The 18,508-nt window shown below is 46.3% G+C and overlaps 1 protein-coding gene across 1 annotated transcript; it reads right to left on the bottom strand.

The window, feature by feature from the left end:
• Positions 1–12,216: 12,216 nt before the first annotated feature.
• Positions 12,217–13,893, bottom strand: LOC119843145 (GTP-binding protein Rhes-like). The gene has a single exon (XM_038372078.2). It carries the CDS (start codon positions 13,637–13,639, stop codon positions 13,013–13,015), a length of 627 nt encoding a protein of 208 aa, XP_038228006.1. The 5' UTR covers positions 13,640–13,893; the 3' UTR covers positions 12,217–13,012.
• Positions 13,894–18,508: the final 4,615 nt, after the last annotated feature.

Below are 18,508 nucleotides of genomic sequence, written 5' to 3'. Positions count from 1 at the left end.
AGCCAAGGGAGGTCCCAGAAACATTTTTGACCTGCATCAATTCAACTATCTCAAGAAAATAAAGTTCTGCATAGTCACCAGGGCATCTATTATCCCCTCTTTGGATTCCAAAGACTGGTATGCTGCTCTCTATTTAAGAGATGCTTATTTTCATGTGGCAATACCAGGGACACAGAAGATTCCTCAGATTTGTGGTGAACCGTGCACACTATCAATTCACAGTTGTCCCGTTTGGCTTGTTTGCAGCTCCTTAGGTGTTTACAAAATGTATGGCAGTAATACCACTTTTCTTGAGAAGGTTAGGGATACTGATCTACCCTTTCCTGGATGACTGGTTAGTCAAGGGCCAATCCAGGGCTCAGGTAGTGTCCAACATTCGACTTACCCAATCAACCTTCAAAGTCCTAGGCTTTCTGATAAATGCAGAAAAGTCTGTCCTCTCTCCAGTGCAGAGGATAGAGTTAATTGGAGTGGTGGTTAACTCTACTCAGGCTAGGACTGTAGAGTCAAACAGAGGTATGTTTCCAATTAATCAGATTCTTGATAACACACCTCAAATCTAATCCTATCAGAACAGCCTGAAACTGTATGAGGCTCCTGGATCGCATGGCCTTATGCACATACATGGTACAACACACAAGACTGCACCTCAGACTCCTCCAGGCATGACTGGCCTCAGTGTACTTACCAAGCCATCTCCATCTGGATGCTGTACTTATGATAGCTCGTTAGGTTCTCATCTCTCTAAATCTAAATTGGTGGTTATATCCTCTCATGGTTTATGTGGGCGTTCCCTTTATACGTCCTTAACCATCAGTGACTCTGGTCTTGGATGCGACAGCTCTAGGGTGGGGAGTTCATCTGGGGCCCCTCGGAACTCAGGGCCTTTGGTTGTTGGTGAAACTTTCACTGCACATCAATGTCAGGGAACTCAGAGCAGTTTGCCTTGCCTGTCAGATTTTTCTGCCCCACATAAAGGGCAGAAACTTGATTATTCTCACATACAACACTGCAGTCATGTTTTATCTCAACAGGCAAGGAAGAACTCACTCTTCCCTCCATTGTCAGGAAGCAATACAACTATGGGAGTTTTGCATAGCCCACTCAATCAACCTTGAGGCCCGTACCTTCCAGAAGTGCAGAACAAGCTGTCAGATTCCATGCCCTCATATCGGAGCGCTCTGTATACTGCCTTCTTTAAAGATAAGGTGTATTTACAGCCTCACCCCAGGTTCCTCCCGAAAGTGGTTTCACAATTTTAGAGCAATCAAGCAATATTCCTTCCTGTTTTCTACCTGAAGCCTCATGCAAATAGGAATGAGTAACATCTTCATTTATTGGATGTTAGATGGGCTCTAGCTTTCTAGGTAGAAAGAACTAAACTCTTCTGTCCACCCAACTGTTTGTAGCTGTAATGGACAGGATGAAAGGTCTCCAATCTTTTCACGGACCTCTTCATCCTGGATTACTTCATGTATTTGCACTTGTTACGATCAGGCAGGTGTTTTGCCGCCAGCTAACCTGACTGCTCATTCCATAAGGTCGCAAGCATTCTCAGTGCAGATCCCTATTCAGGACATTTGTAAAGCAGCAACTTGGTCATTGGTGCACACATTCTCCTCCCTGAGTTATGTCATCACTCAACATTCCAGAGATGATGCCAAATTTGGTCGAGCTGTACTGCATTCCATGTGTCCATGAACTCCAATCCCTCCACCTATTCTTCTGCTTGGGAGTGCAATCACTCAAAGAAAAAAAACAGTTACTAATCTTTAATAACTGTTGTTCTTTGAGATGTGTTACACATGTCCATTCCATGACCTGCCCTTCTACCCCTCTACATTGGAGTTTTCCAGAAAGATGGAAATGAGGGTGTGCAGGGGTCAGCTGGGCACTTTATACCAGGGCTAACAGCATGCAGCAGCAGAGGGTACTCAAGCCGCCCTAACAGGTACCACTGAGGGAAATAATCCTGGCAACTGTGCTCGGGGCATGCACGCACCTAGAGTGGAATGGACATGTGCAATTCATCTTGAAGAGCAACAGTTACAGGAGATTTTCTAACTGGCAATGGGTCTAATCAAAGCTTTAATAGTAGTAGGTTTGATATTGGATGACACCACAAAAACCTGTTGTTGAATCTTTGATTATACCCAGTGCTAACTTTTTCTGCTGTCTCTGAAAGAGAAGGGAGGTCAAATTCAGAATGGAAGAGCCATATTTCATCACAAAGTACAATCTTATCTTGATTGTGGAGGGATGCAGTCTTTGGTTTTGTTTTTGCAAAACAAGTGGTGTTATAGATTTTATCATTTTATCCTTAGCCTCCAAGGGTCAGGTTGGGATGGGGTTGTGGATTAATGGACTTCTCTTGAATGCAGTTCAAGTGAGAGGATAGCCTTCCTCTCTCCATCATCTGAGAGCTACAGCACCAGAGGTTGTCAGGGACACACATAGCTACATCTCAGAACTACATCACCAGAGGATCTTAGGGCCAGACCCCTTCCCAGATCCCCTGACGCAGGATGAGGCACAGTCAAACACCCTAACCTGGGCTTACTCCACCTCACAGCCTAGTGTTTCGATTGGTGTCAGAAGTAGAATGCTCTTGTTTGTCCCCTGTCGAGGCTATACTTACCCAGAGTAGAAAAGATTTGACTAAGACCTGCTATCTGGCTAAATAGAAATGTTTCTCCATCTGAGTATAGCACAGTAAGTCTCACCCAGTCTCTCAAAGAATCCTGATCATTTTAGATTACCTCCTGTCTCTAAAGAAAGCTGGTCTCTCGATCAGCTTGTTTAAGAGTCCACCTTGCAGCCATTAGTGCCTTCCTCCCACCAATAGATGGGTGCTCTGTCTTTACCCACCCAACTACAACATGATTCATGAAGGGTCTCATCAAGGCCTTCCCACCAGTCATTAAACCAATACCAACTATGGGATCTTAACCTTGTGCTGTCAAAAAGTACTAGACGTCTGTTTGAACCTTAGTGACGTGTTCCATGTCCCACCTATCCACGAAGGTGGTATTTCTAATGGCCATCACATTGGCCAGGAGGTTCAGTGAATTGGGAACCCTAGGTGGGTAAGGTATTTCAAAAGGACAAGATATCCCTTGGCCTCCACCCCAGATTTCTCCCCAAGGTCGTCTCCAAATGTCACCATAACCAGTGTATTTACTTACCTATCTTTTTTGCAAAATTCCATGCTTTATCCCGAAGAGAAGAGATTTCACTTCTTTGACATCAGGTGTGCACTGGCCTTTTACCTACAAAGAACCAAACCAATCAGACAGTCTCCAAGACTCTTCGTTGCAATAGCAGGGAGATCCCATGGTCAAGCTATATCCTCTCAAAGGATTTCTAAGTGGATCTCTGTCTGTATTATCGAGTGTTGACTTTAACTTACCTCCAGCCTCCTGGCAGTATAACTGCCCGCTCCATGAGAGCACAGGCCACCACAATAGCATCCCTGCAGGAAGTCCCAATGCAGGACATTTGCAAAGCAGCCAGGTGGAGCTCTGTACACACCTTTGCTAGACATTATGCATTAGTCCAGACCTCTGCTCCGGGTGCAGCGGTGGGGTCTGCCTCTTTGCTGCCAACTTCCTCACACCTACCTCCAGTCTTAGCACTGTGGCGTACACATTGGGATCAGCACCCTAAGAAGAAATGGAGGTTACTTACTGTAACTGGAATTTCTTCGAGATGTGTGGTCCCCATCTGAATTCCACTCCCACGCTCCATCCCCTTTGCTTCAGATCTGGTTAGATTCATGGTAAGAGGGGGAACTAAGAAGGCATTGACCAATGTAGCCTCTTATTCTCTTGCTTGGGATCTTGAGGAGATCTACTATCTTAGGAGGGAGGAGGCCAATGTACACTGCTTGTTAAAATCTCCGGACTTGGGCGCATGGTGTTCATGCATATCCAGGTGTGACTTCCACGTATAGTAAGTAATCTCCATTTTTTAAGCCAGGCTCATGACATTTTGGAGCTTGCCTCTTGATTTTTGAATGCTTGGGGTTGGCAAGACTAGCATGTCCAGAAGTCAGACTCCTTCTGTGTCCCACCAAAGGTCCCAAGCAGGGGGGATGAGACCTCCTGTTCAGTCATAGCCAAATAGCTGTGTGCTTTCACTAGGGAGGCATATGCTACAGAAAGGTGTCCCTACCCTTGGATTAAAAGCTCACAGTCATAAAGGAATCTCCGTTTCCTGAAGAGAAAGAGAAGCTGCCAGTCTCCAGTCAATGTTTACTCAGTATTATAACATTGATGTCAGCACTTCACTATACGTAGCTTTTGGACTTAAGGTCTGTGATAGGTTGTCCAGACCCTGTACCTGGACTGGCAGTGAAAAGATGAACTCCTCTTCCTGGAAGGGGCCACAGCTGCCTGCAATCATTCTAAATGGTGATGTGTTTGCACAACCAGCACAGTGCATTGAAAGTTGTAGAACAATAGTAACATTTCCACTGACCAAGAGTGCAAATTCTGAATTTTACAGTCTAACATTCAGCTTGCCCATGCTGACATGAATGTGCAATCTAATATATATATTCTATTCATGTGAGTAATTCTCAAGCACTTGAATGTTCATAAAAGTAAACATGAAATAGTCCCGTGCATATTGAATTAGAAGTTTACTTTGTATCCAAATGGTTATTCAAAGCTCTAGTAAATGCAAGAAATTATCCTTTATAAAGGATTTCAGACATTAATTAACCTTTTTAGATAGTAATTTAATTTGTTACCAGACTTCTTGCAGTTTGGAATAGAGGAAAGAATCTTTGCAAGGTGTCCCCATTTGCAATTCACAACTTCTACCACTAGGTGGTGTAAAGAAATAGCTCTACCACTCATAAAAACCCAGGCTAGCTAGAAATAAGAGGTTTGGAAAGCAGAAGGCATTCCCTATCCGGGGGGGGGAGAGAGTGCATGTCAAGTCTTTAGAGCAGATAATCATGAGCCAACATCTGTGTTCTATTCCTGGGTCTGCTACTGACTGCTAATTTCCGGTTAAGTCCCGTTGGTCCCCTTCATCATGCATCAGTTTCTCCATCTGTCAAATGAGTCTTACCTGTCTTATAGCAGTAGGCCAGGCTTAACGAATCTTGGTAAATCACTTCGAATTCATCCTAGGATAAACTGTGCTGTAGAAATAATGCGTGTGTAATTACTAATATTTATCACAGTCAAACATAATATTTTTTGAGATATTTAAGGGTCATATTAAGTGAAGCCATGCCAACAAGCACACACAAATACAGTAAAAAGTTCCTCACTCTCCAAAACTACTTCAGGTTGAATTTTTGTCCCATCTTGGTAGATGAGGCCTGACTGTAACAGTTGAAATGTAGATATTGGATTTTGAATGCAAAGCTTTTGAAGGGGTGTCAAGTGTTCTGTAAAGGGCCAAACTTACTACAAAGTATGTATAATGATTACAGAAGGATACAGGTCTTAATATATATTAACGCTAATTAAAAGAGCAACTTCTGGTCCCCTGGCATGTCAGGCGTCCACTAATTTTGGCTGCCTGACTTGACACACCTAAGACCTTATCTTTCCAGAGTACTTAGCATTTAGGTTTCTTTTTTCAAGGTTGCTGCAGAGTTTCAGTAAAAGACCCTGAAAACTAATCATATAAAGTAGATCCTCTACTTGCAATTGCAGCTTTAGTATTGTAGCTTTCTTGTTCAGCTAAGCATTGGTGCTGCATCTGTAGATCAATCAAAAGTTAGTTTAACAGCTAGACCCAATTACCCATATATAACTGTCTATCTGATTTCTCTCCCCTTCAGCCAATGCTTCTATCGTTGGCATAGAGTTCTTTCAAGATGTATCTTGATTATTTGTGTACACAGATTAAAGAGGAGCGTCTGACTGTGGTTTGATCTGGTGTGTCCCATGATGAGGACCAAGGAATAGAATAAGGCACAGAAAATTCTTATCTGTAGATGACATGAGATTACACTGAGAGCAAACTTCAGATTTCAGAACCAGTGATGCCCCAGGTAAGCCTAGAGTATAAAGAACATAGGTTTTGGGGGTGGAGGGAATGATTTTAGCAAGAAGGGTTATAATAAAAAGAGCTTTAGGATTTTCTCTCTTTTCTCTGGAGAGCTACCAATAGAAGGGCAGGCTTTGCTTTGGCCCATTTGAGGAATACATTTTAAAAATGTATTATTTGTAGTACAGTAGCACTTAAAGGCCCCATCCGAGACCAGGGCCGCATTGTGTTAGGTGCTGCAGACCTAATGAAAGACAATCCCTGTCCTGAAGAGCTTACACTCTAAATAGGCAAGTCTGAGGTTGGGAGGGTAAAATAAGGCACAGAGAAAGGGAGTGGCTTGTCCGAGGTCACACAGGTCAATGGCAGAGCTAGGAATTGAACCTGGAGTCCCAGCCCAGTACTCTATCCACTGGACTGCACTGCTTCCTGAAATACGACAGCCAGGTAGAATTCTTGTTTGAACCCTGAACGCTACACATGAAAATAGCAAGCACCCACAGCCTGATCGCTAACTCAAACCATAGTTAATTGTTTCAAGTGGATTAAAGCTAAGAAATCTCTTTTACGCTGAGAATAGCACTGGTGCAAGAGAGACTAGAAGCTGGAGAACAAATTGTCTTAAAGCAGCGGGTGAACTACAAGGGGTACCAGGGCGATACACTGAGTGTCCCAGTTCAACCTGCAGTGGAGGCATTCCTTTTCCAGCCTGGCTTCCTCTGCACCTTATGGCCACACTCTAGCCTAAATGCAAGACAAAGGCCTCATCAGCATGCAGGGCCCTTTCACAGGGTGTGTTCAGCATGGAATTATGGTGCTCTTGTGTGTGTGCTGCACCATTAAATGCAAGGAATCTGAGACTAGAGGATTTGAGTCTGCTATGAGCAGGTTCCAGATGGAAAGTTGTCCTCTTTCATTCTCTCCCGTGAAGGACTCATTTCTCTCTTTTGTCTGTTGCTTCAATGACTCCCAAAGAAGGCCCCTGGACTGAAAATGCCTTTGTATGGGAAGCCTCACGGGGAAACCTGTCTCTACTCCTATGGGTCCGATGGGGAGAGTGAAGGTGTGTGGTACTTATGCCAAATGGAATGGAGCCAGGTGCTGACAGGCGCTTAGAATTCAATTGGAATTCTGATCCAGCTTCTCCCAGGCTGCCCTCTCATTTGATGCTGCAAATAAATATGATTCAATAATCATCCCATCCACCTCCCAGTGACTTCCTCCCCTCCCAGCAGCCTCTTGCTCTGGCCCCGAACTGTCCTGGGGTGAACAGGAATTGTATATTCTGACAACATCAGGCATGGCCAGCAGAGGATACTGTTGCTTTGTTTTAAGCAAGCGGCAGCATCACTGTGCAAAAGGTGGTATAATGCAGACAGGTACCCAATGCCAGAATGGCCAAGGCAGCAATTTTGTTTGTTTGCTTTGGATTTTTAAATCCTTCAGTCACTTACTGTATTTACCATGCCATTGGGAAAAAAATAATAGAACAGATTCCATATGTAAGTGAGGTGGATATATACTGTACTGATACCTTCCGGATCTTGTTGTCTACAGTCAGTGGGGCTGATGAGAGAAGGGAAAAGGGGGAATTGTGTTACCAGGCTCCTGAGCTTGGGTGAGGGGCTGAAAAAAGTCTAATGTCTGTGTAAATGAAATGGGATGGGGTGGTACCCAACGAACTTGATATAATGAGCCCCACATTTCTCTCATTGGACCTGACCATCAGTATAACGGGGACAGTATAGGAGCAGGTTTTGGCTTGAGCAGGTGTCTCTAAGCACAGGGTAGAAGAGTCACGGGGGCAATCGGGAACCTTCTTTTGTTTTTGTTTTAAAGCACATTGGCTTTTTATTTGTTAACACCAAGTACTGGAAGTCTGAAGAGACCAGCAATGTCTGAAGATAGGGAGCCCCTCATTTCCAGGCTTAATCCAGAGTATTGATTGAGCCCCTGAAAGTTGGATGCCGTCTGGGAGAGAGGTAAGGGCCTTTTGAGCATAAGTAGATTTTAGACACAACTTGAAGCTGACATTTATCATTAAGGGAAAACCTAGCCCTGTAGAGGAGAGGACTCTAGCATATGTCCATTCCCTCTTTTCTCCGTCATTTTGCTATGCTATGCAGCTTTATTTTGTATAGGTTTTTATCCTATGCTGCAGTGCTGTGTCAGGCTTCTTCTGTCTGCCTGTAACTTTGGGGATGAGGATGAACAATGCAGCGTTTCCCATTTGTCAGTTCTGGGGAATGCTGCATCAGAGGCAAACTCAGATCTAAGCCCTGATTCTTTCTGCACATGGACCAATTATCACCCTCCTTTGCCCACAGATGGGGGTCAGAGCTAAGGCCCTTAAACAAATGCTTTTGAGCAAAAAGTTTCCATTTGGTATTTTCACATGAAATGGGCAATGGTTCAGAGAGTTCTGATCTCTGCTGAGCTCATTCACACATCCCCAGTCATGTCAGGCAAGAGAGTGGATGGATGACTGAACAGGCAAACAGTTACACAAGCAGTGCACCAGGCTGCACAGGAGGCTCTTAGAGAGCAGCAAAGTGGTGGTGACAACTGAACATACAAAGGCCCAGGCCATTAGGGTCATGGTGCTACATCATCAAGTTGCATGCGGACAGAGGGGAACAAGAGAAAAGCTGTCTCCAGAATACTACTCTCCATGCCCAGCATTTGCTCATGTAAGCAGAGTCTGAATGAACTGTCTCCCCTTAGTTGGGGAGGGGGACAGACTTCAGGAGCAAACTGTATTTACATGAACACACCTAGTCTGCGTAGGTATCTAGCAGACAGGAGCTGTGTAGCTCCAAGTGATCAACTTTAGCTGGTGTTGGGTTACGAATCACTTTAGTACTGAATGCAGGGGTGGTGAAATGTCATCAATGTTGTTGTCTTTATTGTCTGACTAAAGGGGAGCAGAACTGTGCTTAACCTGTCCCAAATGAGGGGGTAACCCTCAGCTGAAAGGACCTTGTTAAGCCAGGGGCTCAAATGTCAGACCCTTGTGAAAGCAGACGATTGGGGATAGGTGTTCCAGCTAGGAGGTGTGGACTCTTCCTAAGGCTCTCCAATCTGGTTTAACTTGTTCGTCCCTACTGTTCAAAGATAGAGCTAAATAGGCTTCATTAGCAGACTTTTGTTATTTTAAGTGCTGGAAGTACTTGTGGTGGGACAGTGTTTCTGCCCAGCCTGCTGAGAGCTAAAAATCCCTAAGAGCTGACAATCACTAAGGGATTGACCTACAAAGGTCACAGCAGAGAGGCAGGTGGCAGCAGAAGGTGACTGGTGGGAGCATCTGGTGACACCAGCTAAAGTTGATCACTTGGAGCTACACATCTCCTATCTGCTAGATGCCTAGATACCTTTGTATGTTCAGTTGTCACCACCACTTTGCTGGAGTATTGATTGAGCCCCAGAAGTCAGCTGGCGGGAGGCAGCGAGCAGTTGGGAGGCGGTGAGGAACAGCAGCTGGCACGGCGTCCAGGCAGCGAGGAACAGTGGCTGGCAGGGCATCCAGCCACAACAAGTGCTCAGATGGTGGAGCAGCCAGGATCCTTCTTCCCCGGGTGGAAGGTGAACTCACACAGATGCAAGTGGGGAAGTATTGCCCCTCAGAGGCACTCAGGGGTGGTGTGGGCTCGAGCCGGTTCTGTGTTGTGTTGTTGAAAAGGAATCCCTGGTTTCTGAACCTGGTCCTGGTTGCTGCCCGCTCCACCTGGCAGAAGGGTTATGCTAACATCCTCCAATCCCTGCTACCGTGGGGGGGAGATGGGGAGAAGGGTCCAAGATGTAAGCTCAGGTTCTCACCTGGTTGCGTAAAATGCTGCTGACATTCAGCCACTGTCTGCTTGGGAAATCAGCATTCTAGGGGCTGATTCAAAACCCTCAGAAGGCAAAATTAGTGTACATTACTGTTAGCCCCCTTCCCACATTAGGATCTCTCTGGAGACCACACACTCTTCATGTTCAGCACTTGACTTGCTTTAAGCTAGCATTTATCTTTCAAGCCTGCCCCTGAGCAGAAATCTTATCATACAAAGACAATTTAAAAACAAAAACAAAATCCTCCCTAACAGCGAAAGTTCAAGAGAGATTCTGACAGTGACTTCAACTCAGCAGCAAGGGAAACAAAAGGGAAAACCTTGACAGGAGATCAGAGTGTTTTAGCTTGTTGCACACTGTAAAGGAGAGTGCCTGTGAGTGCCTCAGTACTGCTAGAGGAAGAGTCTGCATTATATGAAGCTCTCCCTGCCCTCTGTCTAGCTGCCCGGCCAGTCAATGCACCCCCTCTTCCTTATCCTTGGACATGTTACTCTCTGGTCCACCCAGCTCAGAGCTGTGGGCCATTGCACACACTCTCGTATCAGCCTCTGTGTTCTGATTTGCTTTGGCCTTGGGAAGTTTTACATTCAGCCGTACTTTGGGAAATGCCAGGTGATCCCATCCGTCTCAGAGAGGTGACCTGTCTCCCGCTTGACTGCATTGGGTACAGTGGACCTGGGGTGTGTAGCTGTTTGTCACCTTACTGTTGCAGTGTGTGCATGGCCGGATTTCCAGTTAGGCACAGTAGGCATGTGCCTGGGGGTACTGGCATCTCCATTCCCGAGGTTCTGAAATGTTCCCTAACTCTGAAGAAGAGGTTATGGACTTCAGCCACAAGGGGGGTTGGGGCTGCAGCAGCAGGTTGGTGGGGGGCAAGGTCACGGCTCTGGGTGGGGGGGAGAAGAATCAGGGATTCTGACCGTCAGGGCACCAGATCTGGGTGACAGGGAGTAGTTTCAGCTCTGCTCCCAGTTTCAGCCTCGCGGGAGGCTTGGGGCTCCCCATGGATCTGCTCCCTGCTTCAGCGGGGGCAGGGGGGGGACGCCAGGGCTCACGGCTTTAGCTATGAGGGGAACGCTGGAGCTGAAACCAGCACTTCCCTCATAGCTAAAGCCCCGAGCCCCAGTCCCCTTTGCAGGATTGAAGGCAGAAACAGAGCTGTGGGGCTGAAACCGGCAGTGGAACCGTGGAGGTCTAAAGCACTGAGCCCAAGTGTTCCCATGGGTCAGAAGCCCGGCGCCCTGAGTTCCCCCACACCCTGTAGCTCCAGCCCCAACCCCCAGTGGCTGAAGCTGTGAGCCTCAGGGCTAAAGGCCAGAGGCAGTACAGTATTTGCCTTTTGGGGGGGTGGGGGTGGGGGTCTGCGCTGCTGCCTGATTGGTTACTTCCGGTTCCACAGGGTGTCCGGTTGACCCGTAAGTCCATAACTCTGGTGTTTGTATCTCTGAGGTTCTACTGTATTTAAATTATCGTTTACATTTCTTTTTGTTTCATTTTTTACGGAAAACCTGAAGGTCAGTGCTAGACAGGGGGGTGCTGCAGATGCTGTGCCTAGGGGCTCGTAAGGTGCAAGTCAGGCCCTGAGTGTGTGGTCCTTTATTCACAAATAGAGGTATTCATTTTGAAAGGCTCTGGTGTAGCATATAGTCCTATCTGGGCACAACAGTGATGGGTGTGTTGTGCCTAGACTGATGACTCACCTAGCCATCTGTGAATCAATGTATTATGACAGGAGGGAGTCTTTACACAGTTGTCAAGTGAAAGCAATATATATGCAGCCATAGAGTTCAGCACCTGGCAATTCCCATTGTCACACCTGTGGCCAGATTTTCCCAAGAGCTCAGCTCCCATCATGCTGATCCCCTCTAAAAATTCTGGCCACTTATCTAGGTGCCTATAGAGGAGCTGAAATTTTTTAGAAAAATTCTAGCCCCACTTACAGACAAAAAGCACCTTTGAAAATTCTGGCAATAGCATGTATAAGAGGGGAGGGTAAATCAACGGAGCATGCAGTAAATCACAGCAAAACCTGCCACTTGCCTCTCCTCTCCCACTCCTTTTATTACCTTCATTTTAATGTGTTTATGGTTTTATTTCAGCAGATCAAATGCTTTTTAATGGCTTCATTCTTGTTATACTTTGATATGAGGAGTGCTGTTTTGTTTGTAGCTGCTCACTGCCTGGTAAAACGTTAGTGGCTAAATTACCAGGAAAAGCCATAAAAGGCGAGGGGAGGGTGGGTGTCATAAAGTACTGGGAAGCCACGAGATAAGGACAGTGTGTGGAAGAGAAAATGCAAACACAGTGATCAGAGGTCTGGCTGGGTACGGATCACAGCTGGTACTACTTTTCAGAGAGCAGAAGAAAAACACCTTGAGTTTGCAATGTAATTTTTTTTATTGGATACAACTTTAAAAAAGAACAAAATAAAAACCAGATGGTTCACAGACTGCCCTGCCTTGTGCTCTGTGATGCTACCCAAAGTGCAAAATCAAAACTACCTTGGACACTGGTTGTTTCATTGTAAACGAAGCTTGTACAAAAACGTGTACAAATACACAGGGTTAGGGGCTGGTGAGCAAGAACCCAACACAGGGGACTGGGACCAGTGAGAAACAATACAGATTCACAGATGCATGTGTGTGCTTTTCACTCCATGTGACACAAGAACCTCCCTCATTTGCTCCCCCTTGTACCACAGAGCTTCAGGGACATAAGGTATTTACTAACTCTCATGATGGATGCTCAAAGGCTTCACAAATGCAACACGCTTCCTAACTGAACCCTCTCTCTCTCTCTCTCTCTCTCTCTCTCTCTCTCTCCTCTCTGCCCCTGTCCCTTGCTACACAGGCCCCCCCATCCCCCATGTAGCGCCATGAAGACAGACTTCAGTGTCTTAGGCACGCCCAGTTCCTGCCTTTCCTTTCGGAGACTGCTGCTGAACGCTCCCTGTGGGTCAGTCACTCCTCCTCCGCAGATGCCGGTCAGCTGAGTCAAAGTGACTCGGGCCCCTGCCTCATTTGATCTACAAGTTTAACAGTCTTAGCAGGCTGGATAAGGAATAGGAGGGGGAGGGGTGCCACTTTAGTGGCTGCAGCCTCATCTCTACCCAGCCCACCTGAGTTTCAAGTCCATCCTGCTACTGCTCCTCCTCCTGGCCTGGCCCAGCTCAGCAAACAGTGCAGCTGTTGGTCTTGTTCATGGGTGGTCTGAGTGCGTTCTCCTTTGGGAAGGTCTCCCTCCTCCTGCGCAGTGCCGGGCTGAGCCGGCTGGGCAGGTTGACTTGCTGCAGCAGCTCCCGGAAGACTTCCACCACATTCTCATTTTCCTTGGCCGATGCTTCCAGGAAGCAGTTGTTCCAGTCCAGCTCCACCAGAGACAGGGCATCCTCAGTCAGCACCTGTCTCTCTCTGTTGGCCTCCGCCTTGTTGCCCACCACCACGATGGGGGGAAACTTGTCTTCCTTCACCTCCAGGATCTCCTCCCGCAGGCTCTTGATGCTCTCGAAGGACTCTGTGTCATCCACTGCATAGACCAGGGCAAAGGCATCACTGTTCTGGATGGACAGCTTGCGCATGGCCGGGAAGGAGTAGCTGCCACTGGTGTCCAGGATCTCTACCTTGATGGTGGCCCCGCTCACCTCGTACTCCTTGCTGTGCAGCTCTTCCACTGTCCGCCGGTGCTTGGGCTCAAAAGTGTCCAGCAGGAAGCGGCGGATCAGGGCCGTCTTGCCCACGCCTGCCGCACCCAGGAAGACCAGACGCACGTGGTTCTTCTCCTTCACTGCCAGGGACATGGCTGCACACTGGAGCTCTAGGGGCTTTGTGGGAGGAAAGCTACAAATCCAACTTTGGCTAAAGCTTTGGGTGCCTCTGATCTGTCTGCAACCCAGGGTTGCAGGGCTCCTTCCTCTGCAGCTCAGAGCCTGATGTTTCCCTCGCTTTTCATGGATGAGCTCTGCACACCTCTCTCCAAGTTGTTGCTACTCTCGAGTGGCCTGCAAACTTCTCCGGGCAGGATCTCAATCACTGCTGTCTCCACACTCCCTCAGCTCGGCTTACCATTTATTCACACTCCCCTTCAACATGTGTCATAGGCTTGTCCAATCTCTGCAGTTGGGAGTATAATAGGGGAGGGGGAGAGAAGGATGCTCTGAGCCAATCCGCTGAGATCTGTCCTTGAAAGCCATCCCCAGCCCTGGAGAGGCTCAGCAATGCTGTGCATCACTCTCGGCTCATGCTGCTGTTTGTAGCTCTGGGGAGCTAGCTGCCTTTTAGCAGCTGTCCTTGTGTCATCCTTGGAGATGGAGACTCACCGAGAGCAACGAATTAGTGCCAATGAACTAGAGTGAGAGTTCTGAGCCCTTAGCGCTCCTCTCTCCTGTTGGGGGATTGTGTGGGGACAGACCAGGGCTTTATTTGAAATTACCTGCTGAGTTTCTGTGACTTTTTGCTTTGTGGCTTGTGTGCTACCAGCTGGTTGTGATTATTGGAAAAAGGTAAAAACAGCCATTACCCGCATCCCTGCCAATTTCTGTTCCCACTTCCTGCAATTGTATCATCAACATAGAGAAAACAACTGTAGCTGCTTCTACAGCACCAAACGCCACTCCTCGCCCCTCACCTGCAATGCATCCCAGAGCATGATTCTGCCAAACCCTGGATTCAGCACCAGGATCCAGCCAAATTTTGACCTGGTCCGGACCCCCCACATTCTAGCCTATCTAGAGAAGAGGGGTAGCCCCTTCCTCATGCTGCAAAATATTTTGGGCTGTAGTACGAGTGTGACCAAAAACCCAGATGTGGCACATGGATCCTGCCAGATCCATCTAATTTTTGGCCCTCACCCACCAAAATATACCACATGAGCAGAGAAGTGTAGCTGTTTCTGCTGATCAAAACATTCTGGACACTGATCCATCCCAGGACATGAGTGTCGCAAAACCTGGATCCTTGCAATATTTGGCTCAAACCCCAAATTGTTCACTCCAAATTATTAAGCATAAGTAGCTGCTCCTGCTCCACTGGAAAACTCTGTACCCTGGTACATCCCAACCCAATTGTACTGGAAAAATACACATTTGGTATCTGGAGCCAATTTTTAACCCCCAAACTCTGTCTAAATAAACAATTGTACCAGCTCCTAGTGCACCTAAAATATCACATGCTTTCAAACTAGAGCCACAGCACTGCAAACTGATGTTTCTGGCCCCTGGGTTACGCTGGATCCAGCTTGGTTTTTATTTTCTTTTTATGCCACCCTGTAAAATTCTACCAGTTAAACAAAGAAGTGCAGCTGTTCTCAATCTCCTGCAAAAATCCAGACCCTGATGCATCCTTAGTAAATAGCACTACAGCAATCCCATCCCACACCTGGAGCTTCTAGGAGAGCGTGTGAGAGACAGCACTGCTGTTTTTACCCACACACTCCCGTACATGCACATATTCTCTCTCTCCTTTTCAGTCTGTCATTCTGCATTTCCATACTGTGCCCATCATCACAACATCTGAGTGCCTTTCCTTCTGCAAATCACAATGTTAACTTACCTGCTCTGAACTTTGCAAGGAACCTAGCCCACTCAGCTCATACAGAAGAGAACAGTCACAAAACACTTGCCATAAAGTTACATACCCAATACTCTTGCTTAGGCTTTGGAAAATGATGCTGTTGAAAGTCTGGACTTTTTTAGAAAAACTTTGGGTTGTGCAAAACTTTGGGTTGTGTTTTTTTTTTAAAAAAAATGCAATAAATATAAAAAATGCAAAGGGAGAAGATTAAATATATTCCTTTATCATTTCTGCTGGTTGGGTGTAGGACATAATGCTGTATATCTCAGTCACAAGAAGATCCCAGTAAGAACCTGGTGAGGATGTATAGTAATCACTGCATAGGTGCGAATTCACAACCCCTTATTAAAAAGATGTTGTTTTATAACAGTACTGTGCACTTGCACAGTGTCTTCCATCGAAGAAGCTCCAGGTTTCATATTTGTTCAGCCTCATGACACCCAATGAGGTAGGTAAGTATCATGATCCCTCTTTTATGGGTGAAGAAACAGAAGCACAGAAAAGTTAAAAGACCTGCTAAAGGTCAAACAAGGAGTCTCTGGCAGAGAGGGGAACAGAACCCAGGTTTTATGACTTCCAGTGAGGTCACTAAACCACAAAACCGTCCTACCTCTCTAAGTAACCTGACCTTGGAGAAAGTGTGAGCTGAAAAGAGGTGTGAGGAGACATCTTGGGAAATTATACATGATACCCTGGAGGCCTCATCTGAATTCTGGGCATAAGTGAAATGAGTATGGTAGCCTTCTGGTCCACCTCATAAAGTCATAACACAACTCATTCTAGTTTGATCCAGCTGGTGCTGTGTGTGCGTGTGCATAGGGGGTGTCCTTTTGGCATGTGGGAGAAGATGACGACAGGTGGAGGAGGAATGAGACGGTAACAAATCTTCCACATCACTGGCAATATGCTATCTTCGGTATTTTGAACCTTTCTTATAGAATACTGCAGGGTTTTTTTTTTAAAGAGCTTCTTCACTCCAGTTAGCAGCATACATCTGTAACTTGTACAGATTTTTTGAAAAAATGTTTCATGGTATTAAACAAGGAAACATGGTGCAAAGGAAAATCTCCCCAGCTCCATTTCACACACACACAGAGACTATATCTTCATGAATGATCTTTCACATTGATTGTCTCCTTTCATTTCCTGAATCAGTGCTGCCATGGTTACTGCAAGCCTGAAAGGTTTTAAATCTCCCTCAAAGCAATGGAGGATTTCAGAGGTAATCTTGTTAAGTGATGAGCAATGAATATTTCTAAAGGCATTTTGTGCTAACACCTTATTCCATCTTGGCTTATGTCCAGCAACAGAACAAAGGCAAAAGATGTGGGTTTGTGAAGGAAAAGTAAGAAATTGGGGTAGGGAATGCAGAAACTATTCTCCTATTGCAGCTTTTTGTAGCCAAAGAGACTTTGTGTTTTATATTGGCTGAGTCCAGTTTTTATAAATGAGAGGCTAACAGAGCTTGCAATGGCCAGGTATGTTGCAGGTAGACCTCACCTGACCTCTGTCAATTCACCTTAATTCAATCTGGACCAGTGGCACGCACCCCTTTTCCAGTCAGCTGCCTCCTCAATACATCCTCTGTGACCTTTATCCTAGCACAGGGTGGAGCAGTTGAGTAGACTGGTCACCAGCCAGTCATCACCAGCTGATGTCTTGTCAGTGGCTATGTGAAGTGAATTTGGGGCAATCGGGCATCCGGGTGCAGCAGAGCAATGTACACCTCACAGACAAGGGCTATTTTTGCCCAGTGGCTAGGGAACTGGATTAGAAAAAGAGGGACTTGGCTTCTATTCCTGGTTGTACCACTGACCTGTTGTGTGCCCTTGGGCAAATCACTTCACTTCTCCGTGCCTCTTTTGTCTTGTCTTGCCTTTTAGATGGTCAGCTCCTTGGAGCAGCAACTGTCTATAATTGTGTGTGTGTGGCAACACCCAGCACAATGGGCCCCCCAATCTCAATTGAGGCCTCTAGTTGATACTCTGATAAGACCAGCCTAATTGGTGCTAATAATTGTCAGTCTTTGTAGAACAGCTAAGGCCTAGCTCAAGCCTGAGTTCTTCTCTTAATCCTAGAGGAGGGATGGTACCTAGAGGCACAGTCTAAGGCATATTGGCAGGTCAGTGTGTGGACACTTGTGCTTAGCATGCTGTGCCTGTTTTGTGGCTAAATAAAGGATTTTATTCCCTATTGATTACAGCCCAGCACCTTTCAGAAGCACTAAGTTCCCATCCAAATTACAAGGGGGAAACAGATGGTGCCTGTCCTAAAGCCAACAGTGACACAAATCTCATCCTCGCCACTTACGTAGGGCTGTAGCAATTAATTTTTAAAAGCCTGATGTAACCTGAGGCGATACCTTTTACAGGCCCTGGAGAAGAGCTCTGTGTAAGCTCAAAAGCTTGTCTCTCTCACCAACAGAAGTTGGTCCAATAAAAGATATTACCTCACCCACCTGGTCTCTCTGATGTAACTTGAGGCATTTTTTACTGTAGTTTGATGTAGGTGATGATCTCAAAAACTTTTCTGGCTCAGTATATAAAATCAGGGCCTGCTCATGAATGGCCTCTGCGTATGAGCCCCCCTTAAAGTCAGTGACTTTCAGAAGCATTGCCATATTCTTTTCTACTTTAATTCCTGAAAAGTCCCTCAGTGGGACACAACTTGGGTGAGGAAAGGGTCAGAGGATCCAAAAAATGTGTGCGTTTTGGAGCCTATCGTGGTCAGCAAAGCAGGGGCAGGGAAAATCTCTCTCAGAATGGCTCTTCCATGAGACCTAGGCTGACATTGTCAAAGTCTCCCGAGATTTGGATATCTAAATCCCATTAATCACAGGCCTAGCCTACACCCAGAAGCTGCATGCGTTTAACTGATTGTAAATTAATCAGTGCAACAAATGCTGTTATAGCTGTTTGGTGCAAACTAAACTGCTATAATACAGGTTTAGACTCACGCACTGGCCAGAGCTGGGAAAGGCAGAGGCTGCATTTAAGGTGAACAAAACTTTTTGAACCTCCCAAAGTGTTTGGTTTGAGTTTGGGGTAGTGGTTCTGGACAGGGTAGGGGGGAGGGAGAGGCTGAACCAGTTCACCCTC

Source organism: Dermochelys coriacea, chromosome 14 (genome assembly GCF_009764565.3).
Source record: "Dermochelys coriacea isolate rDerCor1 chromosome 14, rDerCor1.pri.v4, whole genome shotgun sequence".
Taxonomy (NCBI): domain Eukaryota; kingdom Metazoa; phylum Chordata; order Testudines; family Dermochelyidae; genus Dermochelys; species Dermochelys coriacea.
Note: the sequence above shows the minus strand (reverse complement) of the source record. Positions and strands in the feature narration are given on the sequence as shown.

Excerpts from the sequence above, each read along its gene's own strand:
- LOC119843145 (XM_038372078.2), bottom strand. The coding sequence starts at position 13,639 with ATGTCCCTGGCAGTGAAGGAGAAGAACCACGTGCGTCTGGTCTTCCTG.